Consider the following 22,807-nt stretch of genomic DNA (forward strand, 5'->3'; position numbering starts at 1 on the left):
AATATAAACGGAATACAATGATTTGCAAATCCTTTTCAAGCCATATTCAGTTGAATATGCTACAAAGACAACATATTTCATGTTCAAACTCATAAACATTTTGTTTTTGCAAATAATCATTAACTTTAGAATTTGATGCCAGCAACACGTGACAAAGAAGTTGGGAAAGGTGGCAATAAATACTGATAAAGTTGAGGAATGCTCATCAAACACTTATTTGGAACATCCCACAGGTGAACAGGCAAATTGGGAACAGGTGGGTGCCATGATTGGGCATAAAAGTAGATTCCATGAAATGCTCAGTCATTCACAAACAAGGATGGGGCGAGGGTCACTACTTTGTCAACAAATGCCTGAGCAAATTGTTGAACAGTTTAAGAACAACCTTTCTCAAGCAGCTATTGCAAGGAATTGAGGGATTTCACCATCTACGCTCCGTAATATCATCAAAGGGTTCAGAGAATGTGGAGAAATCACTGCATGTAAGCAGCTAAGCCCGTGACCTTCCATCCCTCAGGCTGTACTGCATCAACAAGCCACATCGGTGTGTAAAGGATATCACCACATGGGCTCAGGAACACGTCAGAAACCCACTGTCAGTAACTACAGTTGGTCGTTACATCTGTAAGTGCAAGTTAAAACTCTCCCATGCAAGGCGAAAACCGTTTATCAACAACACCCAGAAACGCAGTCGGCTTCGCTGGGCCTGAGCTCATCTAAGATGGACTGATACAAAGTGGAAAAGTGTTCTGTGGTCTGACGAGTCCACATTTCAAATTGTTTTTGGAAACTGTGGACGTCGTGTCCTCCGGACCAAAGAGGAAAAGAACCATCCGGATTGTTCTAGGCGCAAAGTGTAAAAGGCAGCATGTGTGATGGTATGGGGGTGTATTAGTGCCCAAGACATGGGTAACTTACACATCTGTGAAGGCACCATTAATGCTGAAAGGTACATACAGCTTTTGGAGCAACATATGTTGCCATCCAAGCAACGTTACCATGGACGCCCCTGCTTATTTCAGCAGGACAATGCCAAGCCACGTGTTACATCAACGTGGCTTCATAGTAAAAGAGTGCGGGTACTAGACTGGCCTGCCTGTAGTCCAGACATTGAAAATGTGTGGCACCTGCAATAGCAGAAGGGAGACCCCCGGACTGTTGAACAACTTAAGCTGTACATCAAGCAAGAATGGGAAAGAATTCCACTTCAAAAATGTGTCTCCTCACTTCCCAAACCAAAACTGAGTGTTGTTAAAAGGAAAGGCCATGTAACACAGTGGTGAACATGCCCTTTCACAACTACTTTGGCACGTGTTGCAGACATGAAATTCTAAGTTAATTATTATTTGCAAAAAAAAAAAAAAAGTTTATGAGTTTGAACATGAAATATGTTGTCTTTGTAGTGCATTCAACTGAATATGGCTTGAAAAGGATTTGCAAATCATTGTATTCCGTTTATATTTACATCTAACACCATTTCCCAACTCATATGGAAACGGGGTTTGTACAAACTGCTGCTGAGAGAACCACTTTGCCTTTTCCAGCCATAAGACGTAACGTTACTGACTACATTTCCATTTATTGTTTGGTTAATTGACTTATCGAATATGGGCCCAGGTGGAAAGATGTCATTGTGTTAAAGTGGTCTTATCATGAATTCATTGTTTCTACACTTCTCTGTGGTCTACATAACATGTCGTGCTCATTAATTACATGCTTAGGTCCTCCATGCCAATCAGATCAATCCTCAGGGCTCCGACTGCACTTCCACCCTGTCGGCCATGACGTAGTTTTTAGTGCTTCCATATGGAGTCTACTGACAGATAGAAGTCACTACTTTATATTACCAGTGGCAATAGCGGAAGACTTTAGCATGCATGTGCATGTACGAGTCAGTCTGCCCCACAACTAGAGAATGATAAGGAACTCATTGACTCTACTTTGGACTACATCTGATATTTAAAAAAAGCTATTCAGAGAAACGTCTGCCACATGTTGAGATATTTGCTGCGGTAACGAAGGCAAAATATGTCACTAAAGTCTCAAATTCCACACAAGTCGTTTGGGCAAAGTGTGTCCTATATAGTGGGTGTGGGTTAGTTTTTGCCTCTTCCTTCACTTAGATCAGGGGTGTCAAAGTCATTTTAGCTCAGGGGCCCCATGGAGGAACATCTGTGCACACGCGGGCCAGACTAATAAAATCATGGCATTTAAACTAAAAATTAAAGACAATTTCAGATTGTTTTCTTTGTCTTACTTTAACAAAATTCTGAAAATATTACAATGAAAATTTAGAAAATAATAAGTTTAGATCCATGAAGGAAAGAAGGAAGTGAATCGTATTACCGTTGCGATGCGTGGGTTCATTTATTATTTGTGTAAGACCACAGCTATCAATTATAGTCTGGAGCGCCACGCACGGAGGGTATGATGGGGTATTCATATGGATATTAAAGTCCCCCATTATAATTATATTGTAGGCGTGCGTCACTAGATCAGCAACAAACTCTGAGAATTCACTGATAAAGTCCGACTAGGGCCCAGGGGGGCGGTAGATAACAGCCAGGTAGAGAGGCAGCGGTGTGACAGACCTCATAGTAAGCACCTCAAACGATATATATTTATTTCTTAGGTTGGGGGTGAGGTTAAGGTTTTCATTGTATATTAGTGTGACCCCTTTTAAGGGGACGGGCAATATGTGCATTCGTATAGTTAGGAGGAGATGCCTCATTTAGCGCAAAAAAAATCGTCTGGTTTGAGCCAGGTTTGGCTAAGACCAATGACGTTAAGATTGTTGTCTCTAATGACCTCATTAACTAACAACGTTTTGGGAGACAATGATCTTATGTTTAAAATGCCCATATTATAGTATATGTGATTTAGGGCTATATAAATATAAGTAAACATTGATTGATTGATTGATTGAAGTGAATGAATGTTTATAACTGAATACATTTACATATGCATAAAAATGTGTTTTCTTTTGTATTATTTTTTAATGAATGAAGTAACGTTTATGACAACCTTTTTCCAAAACACAATATAGAATGTGAGATATAACAGGATAATGCATTAATTTATCTAGAGATGTCTGATAATGGCTTTTTTGCCGATATCTGATATTCCGATATTGTCCAACTCTTAATTACCGATTCCGATCTCAACCGATACTGATATCTACAGTCGTGGAATGAACACATTATTATGCCTAATTTTGTTGTGATGCCCCGCTGGATGCATTAAACAATGTAACAAGGTTTTCCAAAATAAATCAACTCAAGTTATGGAAAAAAGTGCCAACATGGCATTATTATTATTATTATTGAAGTCACAAAGTGCATTATTTGTTTTAACATGCCTCAAAACAGCAGCTTGGAATTTGGGACATGCTCTCCCTGAGAGAGCATGAAGAGGTTGAGGTTTGGGGGGAGGATAGGGGGAAGCGGGGGGTGTATATTGTAGCGTCCCAGAAGAGTTAGTGCTGCTAGGGATTCTGTGTATTTGTTCTGTTGTGTTACGGTGCGGATGTTCTCCCGAAATGTGTTTGTCATTCTTGTTTGGTGTGGGTTCACAGTGTGGTGCATATTTGTAACAGTGTTTAACTTGTTTATACGCCACCCTCAGTGTGACCTGTATGGCTGTTGACCATCTGCTGCCATCACATTTTAAAGCATTTATCGGCCGATAATATCGGCAGTCCGATATTATCGGACATCTCTACATTTATCATTTGTTTCCAAAACAGTGACACCCCAAAAACCTACTGTGGGACCCCATTTTTATGACTTGATGGGGTCACTGGGACGTCATTTTGAAAATTCCTAGCACCAACACTGCTGGAGTCTCATACTAAATCAAATATAATTCCGGGGGGCATTGATCAATCATCTGGCCTGCGGGTCTTGACTGTGACACCCCTGACTTAAAGTGTGTGTGTGAAGAATGCAATATATGCCTGATAGGTCGGCAGGAGAAAGAGATGATACATCTGCTCACCCATGCTCCCTGGTGGTTGTTTGAGCACACTGCAGCTGGTCCTGGATAGTTCCACTCCTTGATGCTTCAGGATTGTCAGAGGAATGAGGCTTTAGCTGCTGTAAATATGTCCTCCATGCCTCCATGGTGGGATTTCAACTTGTGGGTCACCACATGGCAACCAGTAAGAGCAGTTGGTTCTGCTTAGTAACACACTTGTAGTCCTTCTCTGTGAAGCAGGATGTAGCCTGTGAACTGACTAAAGTGTGAGAGAATGGTTTAGAAACATTGCATTAGTGCTTGCAGGAGAAGATGAGTTAGAGCGTGGGTGTCAAACTGGCCCGCGGCAATATCAAATTAACATTAGAGCTGGCCTGCCGCCATTATACAGCGGCTGTAACACCGCATTCACCGCTAATACTCATACTTGCCAACCCTCAGGATTTTCCCGGGAGACTCCCGAATTTCAGTGCCCCTCCCGAAAATCTCCCGGGGCAACCATTCTCCCGAATTTCTCCCGGTCAACAATATTGGGGGCGTGCTTTAAAGGCACTGCCTTCAACGTCCTCTACAACCTGTCGTCACGTCTGCTTTTCCTCCATACAAACTGCATGCCTGCCTAGCCACTTACTACATGCAGCTTTTACACACACACAAGTGAATGCCATGCATACTTGGTCAACAGCCATACAGGTCACACTGAGGGTGGCCGTATAAACAACTTTAACACTGTTACAAATATGCGCCACACTGTGAACCCACACCAAACAAGAATGACAAACACATTTCGGGAGAACATCCGCACCGTGACACAACATAAACACAACACAACAAATACCCAGAACCCCTTGCAGCACTAACTCTTCCGGGATGCTACAATATACACCCCCCGCTACCCCCTACCCCCACCTCAACCCCCCATGCACTTTCTCTTGCTACTTCAAGGCTTGAATGTTTGATTCATTCATTATTGTCATTTTATTTTCAAATGTATTATTAGCCTGTGGACAAATTAATGTTGATATTTACCTCAGAAGGCTGCAAATAGAAAAGAGGCATTCCATTTTTATATAAATTGTATTTGATATGCCATTGATATTATTGAATTATTATTATTTGAAACTGGATTTTGCATGTCACTATAAAGTTATAAAAGCCTTGCTTGTTCAATATTCAATGCAAAACTTGTTTGGGTCCCTATTAAAAGGTTCATTTGTTCAAGCTTGGCCCGCGGCTTTGTTCACTTTGACATTTTGTCTCACTCTGTATTTGAGTTTGACACCCCTGACTTAGAGTGAAGGAGTGAAGGAGTGAAGGAGTGTTGCCTGGGAGAGACCACTTGGCTATAAAAACACCAAGCAGATGTGACTTTTTAATGATGAGGAGAGGAAACAGTTTAATGGGCAGGATGTCAAGTGTCACAAACATACTTTCAAGTGTCACAAACATACTTTCAAGTGTCACAAACATACTTTCAAGTGTCACAAACATACTTTCAAGTGTCACAAACATACTTTCAAGTGTCACAAACGTACTTTCAAGTGTCACAAACATACTTTCAAGTGTCACAAACATACTTTCAAGTGTCACAAACATACTTTCAAGTGTCACAAACATACTTTCAAGTGTCACAAACATACTTTCAAGTGTCACAAACATACTTTCAAGTGTCACAAACATACTTTCAAGTATCACAAACATACTTTCAAGTGTCACAAATATACTTTCAAGTGTCACAAACATACTTTCAAGTGTCACAAACATACTTTCAAGTGTCACAAATATACTTTCAAGTGTCACAAATATACTTTCAAGTGTCACAAACATACTTTCAAGTGTCACAAACATACTTTCAAGTATCACAAACATACTTTCAAGTGTCACAAACATACTTTCAAGTGTCACAAACATACTTTCAAGTGTCACAAACATACTTCCCCTCAGGAAAGTGTCATGATGTCAGCCCACTTGGTGTTGCATGAAGAGTTGAGGGACTAGTAGGAACATGAAAGTGTCATGATAGGAACATGCTGGCCCTCACAGGTGTGTGCTGGTGGTTTAGGAGAGGGAAGAGGTCTCAGTGAAGGCACATGCGGACAAAAACCACAACACCCAGCCAAACTTCTGCATCCAGTAGAAGTCCGGGGTGAGTGTGGCCGACATGAGATCCAACAACATGCTTGTTGCTGCAACTCACTTGGACAAATCAAGACAGCAGTTCACCTACTTTGAGACAAGACCTATATTGATACAGTACATCTACTTTGAGACAAGACCTATATTGATACAGTACATCTACTTTGAGACAAGACCTATATTGATACAGTACATCTACTTTGAGACAAGACCTATATTGATACAGTACATCTACTTTGAGACAAGACCTATATTGATACAGTACATCTACTTTGAGACAAGACCTATATTGATACAGTACATCTACTTTGAGACAAGACCTATATTGATACAGTACATCTACTTTGAGACAAGACCTATATTGATACAGTACATCTACTTTGAGACAAGACCTATATTGATACAGTACATCTACTTTGAGACAAGACCTATATTGATACAGTACATCTACTTTGAGACAAGACCTATATTGATACAGTACATCTACTTTGAGACAAGAGCTATAGTGATACAGTACATCTACTTTGAGACAAGACCTATATTGATACAATACACCTACTTTGAGACAAGACCTATATTGATACAGTACATCTACTTTGAGACAAGACCTATATTGATACAGTACATCTACTTTGAGACAAGACCTATGTTGATACAGTACATCTACTTTGAGACAAGACCTATATTGATACAGTACATCTACTTTGAGACAAGACCTATATTGATACAGTACATCTACTTTGAGACAAGACCTATATTGATACAGTGCATCTACTTTGAGACAAGACCTATATTGATACAGTACATCTACTTTGAGACAAGACCTATATTGATACAGTACATCTACTTTGAGACAAGACCTATATTGATACAGTACATCTACTTTGAGACAAGACCTATATTGATACAGTACATCTACTTTGAGACAAGACCTATATTGATACAGTACATCTACTTTGAGACAAGAGCTATAGTGATACAGTACATCTACTTTGAGACAAGAGCTATAGTGATACATGCTTGGTTATGCTTTAAATTAATATCCAACAATTGCGACAACTTTTTACTGTCAGCTGAGTTTAGTTGTTAATGGTGTCTGCTGGTGGTGTCTTGGCTCCAAAAAGGTTGAAACACAGCATTAGAGATATATAATAGTTGTTGTGATGAGGTGCCAAACACAGATAATGTGTTCCCCTTTCAATTCCCCATTAATAGGAATGTATTGTGAGCAGTGGGACTACAACACCCGGGTCAAACAGAGGCCACAGCAGGGAATCTTTCACAAACAAAAACCTACCCTCCTCCTTTGGTGAGTCTTCCCAGAATATCCAGCATCAGCAACCTGGTGTGGAATTAATGTTTGCTGACTGCAGCTAATTGAGCGTGGAAATCAAGTTGTGTTGAAAGGCTTGGCCTCAATGTGGTTATTAATATGTAATAATGTGGTTATTAATATGGAATAATGTGATTATTAATATGTAACGGCTGATAAGTCCCTGCAGTAATGAAGCTCTATCAAGACTTTCATGTCGGCCCAGGACTGCTCTTCTTCTCCTTTGTGGACATGAAAGCCACTACTAGCGACCACGCAGTCTGATAGTTTATATATCAATGATGACATCTTAACATTGCAACACATGCCAATACAGCCGGGTTAACTTATAAAGTGACATTTTACATTTCCCGCCACACTTCCGGTTGAAAAGGTCTATGTATGATGACGTATGCGCGTGACGTCAATGGTTGAAACGGAAGTATTCGGCCCCATTGAATACAATACAAAAAACTGTTTTCATGTCATAATTCCACGTGATTCTGGACATCTGTGTTGGTGAATCTTTTGCAATTTGTTTAATGAACAATGAAGACTGCAAAGAAGAAAGTTGTAGGTGGGATCGGTGTATTAGCGGCTGGCTGCAGCAACACAACCAGGAAGACAGAGATAGATAGCAGACGCGCTAGCCGCCGAACTCACCTTAACTTCCTCCGTCTCGCCGACCGCATCTATGATAGGGTGAAGTCCTCCATCGCTCCGTCGATCGCTGGAACGCAGGTGAGCACGGGTGTTGATGAGCAGATGAGGGCTGGCAGGCGTAGGTGGATAGCTAATGTTTTTAGCATAGCTCTGTGAGGTCTGGTTGCTAAGTTAGCTTCAATGGCGTCGTTAGCAACAGCATTGTTAACCTTCGCCAGGCTGGAAAGCATTAACCGTGTAGTTACATGTCCATGGTTTAATAGTATTGTTGATCTTCTGTCTATCCTTCCAGTCAGGGGTTTATTTCTTTTGTTTCTAACTGCAGTTAAGCCCGATGCTATCACATTAGCTCAGTAGCTAAAGAGCTTTGCCGATGTATTGTCGTGGAGATAAAAGTCACTGTGAATGTCCATTTGGCGTTCTGGACTCTCATTTTCAAGAGGATATAGTATCCCAGGTGGTTTAAAATACAAATCCGTGATCCACAATAGAAAAAGGAGAAAGTGTGGAATCCAATGAGCCAGCTTGTACCTAAGTTACGGTCAGAGCGAAAAAAGATACGTCCTGCACTGCACTCTAGTTCTTCACTCTCACTTTCCTCATCCACAAATCTTTCATCCTCGCTCAAATTAATGGGGTAATCGTCGCTTTCTCGGTCCGAATCTCTCTCGCTGCTGGTGTAAACAATGGGGAAATGTGAGGAGCCTTTCAACCTGTGACGTCACGCTACTTCCGCTACAGGCAAGGCTTTTTTTTATCAGTGACCAAAAGTTGCGAACTTTATTGTCGATGTTCTCTACTAAATCCTTTCAGCAAAAATATGGCAATATCGCCAAATGATCAAGTATGACACATAGAATGGATCTGCTATCCCCGTTTAAATAAGAACATCTCATTTCAGTAGGCCTTTAACTTGGTCTATTCCTCAAAGTACTAAATGACAGATGAGACACATTGGTGTGGCATGGGGTCAAACATGCACCTGGCTTTCTGAGGTCAATGTTGGAGGGGGTCCAGTTAGTGTCTAGGGTCTAGATATTGTCAGCTGGAGTGGTACTGGTGGATACACAATGTTGACATCTATAGTTATATTTTGATAAATACGGTGAAGAAGGTGTACTCGTAAACAGAGTGTGCAACAACAAGGGAAGGTAACAAACATGACTGACACATGAAATGCAACTTTAGCTGAGCATAAACGATACATATTCATCCGGGAGAGTGTTGATACCAATGTCCTGGATGCAGACACACACAAACAAGTTGTAGACCTCCATGCTCTTCCAAGTTTTACTGTGTTTTGTCATGTAGAATGATGTCTGGAGCACACCATACTTCCATATGTTTGGGAACATTTACTACTCGACAAATCTTTTTTTATAGGCATCTATTCTATTGCATAGTTTGATTTTTTTTTTGCTCATATCTGCTTTTAGCAGGAAGATCTAGGCCGCGTGCGTAATCAGATTGCTGTACAACAGCCAACTTAGTTTGGTTGACCACCTGTGGTTTTCATGGTGGTCTAGGACTGTGCCAAGGCCAAGTAGTACTCATTTGGATAAATAAATACTGGGGCTATCAAATAAAATGTTAATGTGATTAATCACAGTTTTAAAATGACATCATTAGGATCATTCACCATTTGTGTGTCACTATGTCTGAAATATGACAATGTTCACTACTGTATGTCTGAAATATGACAATGTTCACTACTGTATGTCTGAAATATGACAATGTTCACTACTGTATGTGTGAAATATGACAATGTTCACTACTGTATGTCTGAAATATGACCATTTTCACTGTATTATATGAACAGAAAGATAAATGACAGGACATCATTCTATATATTGAACATACTGTATGTTAATTCAAAGCTCCAAATTAAATTAAAACTCCAACCAAGCTAAAACATAATAGTGTGGATTCATAGTCTTGTTTTCCATTATTTTCTGTCAGACTTTTACTTTGTATTTTACATTTCCTGTTTTGTAGTGTTGGCAGCAGCTTCATTTTGCAGGATTGCTGCAGACGTGTCGAAAGACTTCACACCTTGTTGTGCACATTTCTTTGGCCAGCTAGTCAGACGTTGTGCCTTCTTGCTTTTATTGTGTGTGTTGCTGCTCCAAGTCAACATTCCTTTTGCTGCAATAAATATTCTTTTGGACTGCACATGTAAAGATGCCATTGCACGGTAGTTTAAATCACTTTTTCTTTGACTGTTCCATCTTTCTTCTTTTTTGAAGTAGAAATCCAACCAGCTGCTCCGCTTTCATGGGTGTTGCAACATGGAGGTGTGGCTTGTCATTGTTTACCTGCCGTAATGACAACAACAACAACAAGTTATGTCATTAGATCAATAAATAAGTTACCGCTGTTAACTAATCTTGCTCGACAATTATTCGGTCCTGCTCAACACCTAGCAGGATACACAACGTTGGTGGGAATAAGGAACGTGATTAGATATGGATCACTGTCTCCATCTACACTACAAGTCCAACACCACCATCAGATGATTGTACTGATACTCCATATACACTACAAGTCCAACACCACCATCAGATGATTGTACTGATACTCCATCTACACTACAAGTCCAACACCACCATCAGATGATTGTACAGATACTCTATCTACACTACACGTCCAACACCACCATCAGATGATTGTACAGATACTCCATCTACACTACAAGTCCAACACCACCATCAGATGATTGTACAGATACTCCATCTACAGTACAAGTCCAACACCACCATCAGATGATTGTACTGATACTCCATATACACTACAAGTCCAACACCACCATCAGATGATTGTACTGATACTCCATCTACACTACACGTCCAACACCACCATCAGATGATTGTACAGATACTCCATCTACACTACAAGTCCAACACCACCATCAGATGATTGTACTGATACTCCATCTACACTACACGTCCAACACCACCATCAGATGATTGTACTGATACTCCATCTACACTACACGTCCAACACCACCATCAGATGATTGTACAGATACTCCATCTACACTACAAGTCCAACACCACCATCAGATGATTGTACTGATACTCCATCTACACTACAAGTCCAACACCACCATCAGATGATTGTACTGATACTCCATCTACACTACAAGTCCAACACCACCATCAGATGATTGTACAGATACTCCATCTACAGTACAAGTCCAACACCACCATCAGATGATTGTACAGATACTCCATCTACACTACACGTCCAACACCACCATCAGATGATTGTACAGATACTCCATCTACACTACAAGTCCAACACTACCATCAGATGATTGTACTGATACTCCATCTACACTACACGTCCAACACCACCATCAGATGATTGTACAGATACTCCATCTACACTACAAGTCCAACACCACCATCAGATAATTGTACTGATACTCCATCTACACTACACGTCCAACACCACCATCAGATGATTGTACAGATACTCCATCTACACTACAAGTCCAACACTACCATCAGATGATTGTACTGATACTCCATCTACACTACACGTCCAACACCACCATCAGATGATTGTACAGATACTCCATCTACACTACACGTCCAACACCACCACCAGATGATTGTACTGATACTCCATCTACACTACACGTCCAACAACACCACCAGGATTCAATACTAACTTCAATTAAAACGCTAACTTTGACATGAAATCTTTGAGAGGGGAAAAAAATCTCATAACTTCATGAAAATTGAAGGAAATAAAATCCTTGAGTTAGAACTGTTTGGAATGGAGATAAGAAATAAATGATAGACAATCTAATAAGGTTTTGGGTATGCAAAGAGGCGTGTAAATGCCCCCCCACCCCCCCACCCCCCCCTGCCATGGTGATCTTTGACCTTGCAGAATGTAAGCCTGAGAGACAATAAAGCAGAAAGCGACGCTCCTTTTATGACGTTTCCATTCTCAATGCAATGTGCTACAGACCCCCCCCCCCCTCTCCTTTTCTTTCTTGCATGTTAGCTCTTTAGCCCCTACAGGGGCCCAGTTAGGACTTAGCCCATACAGGGGCCCAGTTAGGACTTAGGGGGTCTATTCAAGGAGGGGACACTCCCCCTAAAGCACTCTGACACCTGCTTCTCTTCCCATTTATTACTGAATTATTAACCATGTGTCTGACACGTCCTGGCGGAGGGGTGGAGAGGGTTGCCGTGGCAACAGGAGTGGCGGCGCCGGGAGGGTTAATTGAAAAGGCAATTTAGCCGACGTCTGGGCAGGAGGATGCACAGATCAGGCCAGGAAGATGACTTATTGTTCTTTTCAATGAAGCTGTGATCATGGCCGTGGTCTTGCACGGACTTTGTAGAGGACAAGGTCCTCTCGGAGTGGAGCTGGCGGTCAGTCGAGGCCAGACGACGAGGAATGTGCTGCCATGACACACCTGACAAGATGGCGTGGTAAAGAGGGGTCAGGGCGCTGGTCAGTAAGACCGGAGTACAGTGAGGAGGTGGTTAGGTTGTGCTTTGTAGTCATGAGGAGACTTTCTTTGTGAAGTGGCTGAGAGCTAAGCTGCTGTGAGGAATGTGGAGCTGGTGTGTGAGGGAGGGCAGCACTCACGGAATGTAACACTTTTCTTATTCCTAAAGGAAGTGAAAGACTTGAACATTCAGAGTGTGCCTCTGTTGTGTTGTGTTGTGTTGTGTTGTGTTGTGTTGTGTTGTGTTGTGTTGTGTTGTGTTGTGTTGTCCAAGGCAGGTCAGGTCGCTGATGTCCCAAGAAGAGGTTCAGTTAGGCCTTTTATTTTGAAGGCCAAAGAGCCCAGAATCATGCGCCCGAATTTTGCAAACGATGGACAGTCATTGAAAATGATTTGTTGTTGTTGTTGTTGTTGAAAGGCTCCATGGTAACATAGATCAAACACTTCCTGCTGTGGAAAACAACACTCTTCTTCAGCCATTCTTTACATTGACACTCTTTTAAATACAGCCATGAAAGCAACAACAATCATTCAGTTGGAATCCTACACACTATCACTACACACTATCACTACACACTATCACTACACACTATCACTACACACTATCACTACACACTATCACTACACACTATCACTACACACTATCACTACACACTATCACTACACACTATCACTACACACTATCACTACACACTATCACTACACACTATCACTACACACTATCACTACACACTATCACTACACACTATCACTACACACTATCACTACACACTATCACTACACACCAGTGGCGTGCGGTGAGGTTAATGTCTGGTGAGGCACTGCATCATCAGATTTACAAACATATGAACCCTAAATATTATTCACCATGTGATTGGCAGCAGTTAACGGATTATGTTTAAAAGCTCATACCAGCATTCTTTACACAACTGTAGCACACAAAAAAAGCACATTTAATAAATAAAAAAAACATTATTATGGTCTTACCTTTCTTGCTGGACATCCACACAGCCAGCCTTTGCGTGTGGACCACGCCGTTTGAAAAGAACGGGTCTTCTGTCCCGAAGTCAAAAGCAAACCTTTTAGCTCCAGCGTTGGTCTACCACCTTTAATTATTACCTCCTGCTTCCATTGAAAGTCCAGTTTAGAAAACTGTTTTATTTTACATATGTAATCCTCCATGTTTTTAATAAAAGTCCAGGCGAGAGGATTTTTTTATTTTTTTCTTCTGCGGCTGAGGAATGATCTCTGGGATCAGTACCGCCCTCTACCACCAGGAGGCCGGATTACTGCGAGCCTCAACCAGTACGTCTTTTGCAGCAGATTTATGAATGCTCAGCACAAGAAATACGTTACACACATACAGTTTTTGACAAAACACACTGTACATTATATACCTCAGCTAACTAAACTATGCCATAGTTTAGTTAGCTGATATAATTCATATAGCAATACAGTCTCACTGCACAGCAGCTCAGCAGTTAGCCAAGTCATTGTGCACAATCCATGTTGAGGCACAAATCAGTGACGTGCCTCAACTGGCTGCTGATCACCGCACCGTCTCTTCTCAGTATTTGAATGGCAAATGTGAAAATAAAAATAAAAATAATCTAAATCTGGTGAAGTTAAATGGAAAATAACTTTAGTATAATCACTGGATACATATAACAATTTAATAATTTTTTTTTTCTTTTTACATTTTTTTTCTTTCCATGATGGCAGGTGAGGCCCCGCCTCCCCTGCCTCTAGTGACTGCACGCCACTGCTACACACTATCACTACACAGTATCGCTACACACTATCACTACACACTATTACTTACTACTTACTTATACCTCTTGGTCCCTGACGGGACATAAGGCTTGCAGGATCTGCCTCCATCTGGACCTGTCTTGAGCAACATGCTGTGCCCCGCCCCAGGTTCGGTTCATCTCCTTCAGCTCAGCTGTCACCGTACGCCGCCACGTGTTCTTGGGCCGGCCTTGCTTCCTTTTCCGAGGTGGAGTCCCAACGTAGTGCGATCTTGGGGATGCGGTCTTGGTCCATCCTCAGAACATGCCCAAGCCATTGGAATCGACGGCATTTGATCTCTAGCACCACACTGTTGCATTTGGTCTTCTTGTATAGATGTGTGTTGCATATTTTCTCGGGCCAGAAGATTCGACAGAGTTTCCTGAGGCATCCATTGTGGAAGACTTCGACTTTTTTCATGTCGTAGGATGTTACTCGCCAGCACTCCGAGCCGTACAACAATACAGATTTTACATTACTGTTGTAAAGTCGGACCTTTGTTCTTAAGCTATATTGCTTGGACTTCCAGATGGTGTGTAGCCTAGCAAAAGCACCCTGTGCCTTTCCGAGTCTTGCTCTAATGTCTTTTTGTGCAGAGTTGTCCTTACTGACGAGACTTCCCAGATAGGTAAAGTCCTCAACATAGTCGAGAGCGTGTCCACTCACTGTGATTGGTACATCTGGAGTGGCATTAATGCACATCACTTGTGTTTTGGACACATTTATGTTCAGCCTTACCTGTTGGGACGAATGTGTTCAGTCTGTCAGTTTTCTCCTGCAGATGGATGTGCTTTGGTGCAAGGACAGCAAGATCATCAGCAAAATCTAGGTGTTGAAGTAGGGGGGACCAAGTCCACTGAATACCCCTGGGTCTGTCAGTTGTATTCCGCATGACCCAGTCTATGGCAATCAGGAAAAGAATGGGGGAAATAGCACACCCTTGCCGCACACCAGACTCCACAGTGAACCACGTAGATGGCTCACCATTAACAATGACGCTGCATTCAAAGTGACGGTAGAACATCCCTATGAGAGTGACCAGTTTTGGAGGAACTCCATAGGCCCCAACAATCTTCCATAGGGTGTCCCGATGTAGGCTGTCAAAAGCTTTGCGAAAGTCGATGAAGTTGATGTGCAGAGGAGTGTTCCATTCTACACACTGCTCGATAATGTTCCTCAGAGCGAAGATCTGGTCTATGCAGCCCCTTCCTCTCCTGAACCCTGCTGGTTCCTGCCGTAGCTTCTGGTCAATAGTGGAATCGATTCTGCCGAGTAAAATCCGGCAGAAGCCCTTAGATGGTACTGATAGCAGCGTGATGCCCCTCCAGTTGTCACAGTTTTGGAGGTTTCCTTTCTTTGGGAGTTTGACAATCAGGCCCTTGTCCCAGTCTTGAGGTATTACTTCCTTCTCCCAGATGTCTTTAAAGAGATCAGTAAGCACATTGACGGAGGTGTTGAGGTCAGCTTTCAGCATCCCTGCATAGACAGAGTCTATGCCGGCGGCTTTCCCATTCTTTAAGGCTTTGATGGCAAATTTGACCTCTTCTTTACTTGGGGGTGTGGCCTCTTCTTTACTTGGGGGGGTGGCCTCTTCTTTACTTGGGGGTGTGGCCTCTTCTTTACTTGGGGGTGTGGTCTCCATGTCAAGGAGACTTTCTGCTGATGAAGGGTTGGCAGGATCATCTGGCTCCGGGCAGTTGAGCACCTCACGGAAATGCTCAACCCATCTCAAGATCTGGTCACTCTTAGTGGTGAGGATGTTGCCTTGTTTATCTTTAACTGGGGCCGGCTGGCTGTTGTACTTGCCTGTGAGTTACTTTGTGATCTGGTAAATCGTACTCAACTCACCCCGTGCAGCTGCACACTCAGCTTTCTACACACTATCACTACACAATATCACTACACACTATCACTACACAATATCACTACACACCATCACTACACACTATCACTACACACCATCACTACACACTATCACTACACACTATCACTACACACATCACTACACACCATCACTACACACCATCACTACACACTATCACTACACACAATCACTACTCACTATCACTACACACCATCACTACACACCATCACTACACACCATCACTACACACCATCACTACACACTATCACTACACACTATCACTACACACCATCACTACACACAATCACTACACACTATCACTACACACTATCACTACACACCATCACTACACACTATCACTACACACTATCACCACTACACACTATCACTACACACCATCACTACACACCATCACTACACACCATCACTACACACCATCACTACACACTATCACTACACACCATCACTACACACCATCACTACACACCATCACTACACACCATCACTACACACTATCACTACACACCATCACTACACACCATCACTACACACCATCACTACACACTATCACTACACACCATCACTACACACCATCACTACACACCATCACCACACACTATCATTACACACCATCACCACACACCATCACCACACACTATCATTACACACCATCACCACACACTATCATTACACACCATCACCACACACTATCATTACACACCATCACTACACACCATCACCACACACCATCACCACACACCATCACTACACACCATCACTACACATATTAGTGATCACATGTACGTATACATGTATTAGTGATCACATGTACGTATACATGTATTAGTGATCACATGTAAGTATACATGTATTAGTGATCACATGTAAGTATACATGTATTAGTGATCACATGTACGTATACATGTATTAGTGATCACATGTAAGTATACATGTATTAGTGATCACATGTATGTATACATGTATTAGTGATCACATGTACGTATACATGTATTAGTGATCACATGTAAGTATACATGTATTAGTGATCACATGTAAGTATACATGTATTAGTGATCACATGTATGTATACATGTATTAGTGATCACATGTACGTATACATGTATTAGTGATCACATGTACGTATACATGTATTAGTGATCACATGTACGTATACATGTATTAGTGATCACATGTACGTATACATGTATTAGTGATCACATGTACGTATACATGTATTAGTGATCACATGTACGTATACATGTATTAGTGATCACATGTACGTATACATGTATTAGTGATCACATGTACGTATACATGTATTAGTGATCACATGTACGTATACATGTATTAGTGATCACATGTAAGTATACATGTATTAGTGATCACATGTAAGTATACATGTATTAGTGATCACATGTAAGTATACATGTATTAGTGATCACATGTAAGTATACATGTATTAGTGATCACATGTAAGTATACATGTATTAGTGATCACATGTACGTATACATGTATTAGTGATCACATGTACGTATACATGTATTAGTGATCACATGTACGTATACATGTATTAGTGATCACATGTACGTATACATGTATTAGTGATCACATGTAAGTATACATGTATTAGTGATCACATGTACGTATACATGTATTAGTGATCACATGTAAGTATACATGTATTAGTGATCACATGTAAGTATACATGTATTAGTGATCACATGTACGTATACATGTATTAGTGATCACATGTACGTATACATGTATTAGTGATCACATGTACGTATACATGTATTAGTGATCACATGTAAGTACACAGGTATTAGTGATCACATGTACGTATACATGTATTAGTGATCACATGTACGTATACATGTATTAGTGATCACATGTAAGTATACATGTATTAGTGATCACATGTAAGTATACATGTATTAGTGATCACATGTAAGTATACATGTATTAGTGATCACATGTCTGGGCTGATGATTATATTATATACTTACTATATACTTGATACTCAGCCTTAATACCAGATTATGATACTTGATACTTGATACTCAGTCTCAACACCAGATCATGATACTTGATACTCTGCCTTAATACTAGATCATGATACTTGATACTTGCTACTCAGCCTCAACACCAGATCATGATACTTGATACTCAGCCTTAATACCAGATAATGATACTTGATACTCAGTCTCAACACCAGATCATGATACTTGATACTCTGCCTTAATACCAGATCATGATACTTGATACTCAACCTTAATATCAGATCATGATACTTAATACTTGATACTCAGCCTCAACACCAGATCATGATACTTGATACTCAGCCTTAATACCAGATCATGATACTTGATACTCAGCCTCAACACCAGATCATGATACTTGATACTCAGCCTTAATACCAGATCTTGATACTTGATACTCAGCCTTAATACCAGATGATGATACTTGATACTTGATACTCAGCCTTAATACCAGATGATGATACTTGATACTCAACCTTAATAACAGATCACGCTACATGATACTTGATACTCAACCTCAACACCAGATCATGATACTTGATACTTGATACTCCGCCTTAATACCAGATCATGATACGTGATACTTCATACTCAGCCTTAATACCAGATCAGGATCCTTGATACTTGATACTCAGCCTTAATAGCAGATGATGATACTTGATACTTGATACTCAGCCTTAATAGCAGATCATGATACTTGATACTTGATACTCAGCCTTAATAGCAGATCATGATACTTGATACTTGATACTCAGCCTTAATAGCAGATGATGATACTTGATACTCAGCCTTAATAGCAGATGATGATACTTGATACTTGATACTCAGCCTTAATAGCAGATGATGATACTTGATACTTGATACTCAGCCTTAATAGCAGATGATGATACTTGATACTTGATACTCAGCCTTAATAGCAGATGATGATACTTGATACTCAGCCTTAATAGCAGATGATGATACTTGATACTTGATACTCAGCCTTAATAGCAGATGATGATACTTGATACTTGATACTCAGCCTCAACACCAGATCATGATACTTGATACTCAGCCTTAATACCAGATAATGATACTTGATACTCAGTCTCAACACCAGATCATGATACTTGATACTCTGCCTTAATACCAGATCATGATACTTGATACTCAACCTTAATATCAGATCATGATACTTAATACTTGATACTCAGCCTTAATAGCAGATGATGATACTTGATACTCAGCCTTAATAGCAGATGATGATACTTGATACTCAGCCTTAATAGCAGATGATGATACTTGATACTCAGCCTTAATAGCAGATGATGATACTTGATACTCAGCCTTAATAGCAGATGATGATACTTGATACTTGATACTCAGCCTTAATAGCAGATGATGATACTTGATACTTGATACTCAGCCTTAATAGCAGATGATGATACTTGATACTTGATACTCAGCCTTAATAGCAGATGATGATACTTGATACTTGATACTCAGCCTTAATAGCAGATGATGATACTTGATACTCAGCCTTAATAGCAGATGATGATACTTGATACTTGATACTCAGCCTTAATAGCAGATGATGATACTTGATACTTGATACTCAGCCTTAATAGCAGATGATGATACTTGATACTTGATACTCAGCCTTAATAGCAGATGATGATACTTGATACTTGATACTCAGCCTTAATAGCAGATGATGATACTTGATACTTGATACTCAGCCTTAATAGCAGATTATGATACTTGATACTTGATACTCAGCCTTAATAGCAGATCATGATACTTGATACTTGATACTCAGCCTTAATAGCAGATGATGATACTTGATACTTGATACTCAGCCTTAATAGCAGATGATGATACTTGATACTTGATACTCAGCCTTAATAGCAGATGATGATACTTGATACTCAACCTTAATAGCAGATGATGATACTTGATACTTGATACTCAGCCTTAATAGCAGATGATGATACTTGATACTTGATACTCAGCCTTAATAGCAGATGATGATACTTGATACTTGATACTCAGCCTTAATAGCAGATGATGATACTTGATACTTGATACTCAGCCTTAATAGCAGATGATGATACTTGATACTTGATACTCAGCCTTAATAGCAGATGATGATACTTGAGATATTAAAGAATGTAGTGTATTGGCCGTAATGGAGGTGATTATCTTAACTTAAGGGAGTGACGTCACACGCTCTATGGGGGCACACAATCAGCTACTAGCTTTTCAGTTGAGTGGACTCAAAGTCATGTTTATTAATATGTTATTAATCTGCAATGGTGAGAACATACCTTTTGCAATACTGATTCATGTTTTCATCCCATGTTTTCCTTTTTGCAGATGAAGCTGTGGAACAAGTACAAGGTCACCAGTATCCCATCCTTGGTCTTCGTGGATACCTCCACAGGGAAGGTGGTGTGTCGGAACGGTTTACTGGTGGTTAGAGACGACCCCAAAGGTGAGCCACCAAAGTGCACACCTAACCAAACATCCCACTGACATACCCACTCACCTCACACTTCCGGCATACCCACTCACCTCACACTTCCGGCATACCCACTCACCTCACACTTCCGACATACCCACTCACCTCACACTTCCGACATACCCACTCACCTCACACTTCCGACATACCCACTCACCTCACACTTCCGACATACCCACTCACCTCACACTTCCGACATACCCACTCACCTCACGCTTCCGACATACCCACTCACCTCACGCTTCCGACATACCCACTCACCTCACACTTCCGACATACCCACTCACCTCACACTTCTGACATACCCACTCACCTCACACTTCCGACATACCCACTCACCTCTCACTTCTGACATACCCACTCTCCTCACACTTCGGACACACCCACTCACCTCACACTTCTGACATACCCACTCACCTCACACTTCCGACATACCCACTCACCTCTCACTTCTGACATACCCACTCTCCTCACACTTCGGACACACCCACTCACCTCACACTTCTGACATACCCACTCACCTCACCCTTCCGACATACCCACTCACCTCTCACTTCCGACATACCCACTCACCTCACACTTCCGACATACCCACTCACCTCACACTTCCGACATACCCACTCACCTCTCACTTCTGACATACCCACTCTCCTCACACTTCGGACACACCCACTCACCTCACACTTCCGACATACCCACTCACCTCTCACTTCCGACATACCCACTCACCTCACACTTCCGACATACCCACTCACCTCACCCTTCCGACATACCCACTCACCTCTCACTTCCGACATACCCACTCACCTCACACTTCCGACATACCCACTCACCTCACACTTCTGACATACCCACTCTCCTCACACTTCGGACACACCCACTCACCTCACACTTCCGACATACCCACTCACCTCTCACTTCCGACATACCCACTCACCTCACACTTCCGACATACCCACTCACCTCACCCTTCCGACATACCCACTCACCTCTCACTTCCGACATACCCACTCACCTCACACTTCCGACATACCCACTCACCTCACACTTCTGACATACCCACTCACCTCACACTTCCGACACACCCACTCACCTCACACTTCCGACATACCCACTCACCTCACACTTCCGACATACCCACTCACCTCACACTTCCGACATACCCACTCACCTCACACTTCCGACATACCCACTCACCTCTCACTTCTGACATACCCACTCTCCTCACACTTCCGACATACCCACTCACCTCTCACTTCCGACATACCCACTCACCTCTCACTTCCGACATACCCACTCTCCTCACACTTCCGACATACCCACTCACCTCTCACTTACGACATACCCACTCTCCTCTCACTTCCGACATACCCACTCACCTCACACTTCCGACATACCCACTCACCTCTCACTTCCGACATACCCACTCACCTCTCACTTCCGACATACCCACTCACCTCTCACTTCCGACATACCCACTCACCTCTCACTTCCGACATACCCACTCTCCTCACACTTCCGACATACCCACTCACCTCTCACTTACGACATACCCACTCTCCTCACACTTCCGACATACCCACTCACCTCACACTTCCGACATACCCACTCTCCTCACACTTCCGACATACCCACTCACCTCACACTTCCGACATACCCACTCACCTCACACTTCCGACATACCCACTCACCTCACACTTCCGACATACCCACTCACCTCACACTTCCGACATACCCACTCTCCTCACACTTCCGACATACCCACTCTCCTCACACTTCTGACACACCCACTCACCTCACACTTCCGACATACCCACTCACCTCTCACTTCCGACATACCCACTCACCTCACACTTCCGACATACCCACTCACCTCACCCTTCCGACATACCCACTCACCTCTCACTTCCGACATACCCACTCACCTCACACTTCCGACATACCCACTCACCTCACACTTCTGACATACCCACTCTCCTCACACTTCGGACACACCCACTCACCTCACACTTCCGACATACCCACTCACCTCTCACTTCCGACATACCCACTCAC

At 41.9% G+C, this 22,807-nt stretch overlaps 1 protein-coding gene across 1 annotated transcript in view; it reads left to right on the forward strand.

The window, feature by feature from the left end:
* The window catches only part of nxn (nucleoredoxin), a 95,272-nt gene that overhangs the window by 49,058 nt on the left and 23,407 nt on the right, over positions 1 to 22,807 (forward strand). Inside the window, exon 2 of the mRNA XM_062061996.1 lies at positions 20,608 to 20,725. Within this exon, the coding sequence (XP_061917980.1) occupies positions 20,608 to 20,725 (118 nt within the window). The remainder of the gene's footprint in view (positions 1 to 20,607; positions 20,726 to 22,807) is intronic.

The sequence above is a fragment of the Entelurus aequoreus genome, linkage group LG10 (assembly GCF_033978785.1).
Source record: "Entelurus aequoreus isolate RoL-2023_Sb linkage group LG10, RoL_Eaeq_v1.1, whole genome shotgun sequence".
Lineage (NCBI taxonomy): Eukaryota > Metazoa > Chordata > Actinopteri > Syngnathiformes > Syngnathidae > Entelurus > Entelurus aequoreus.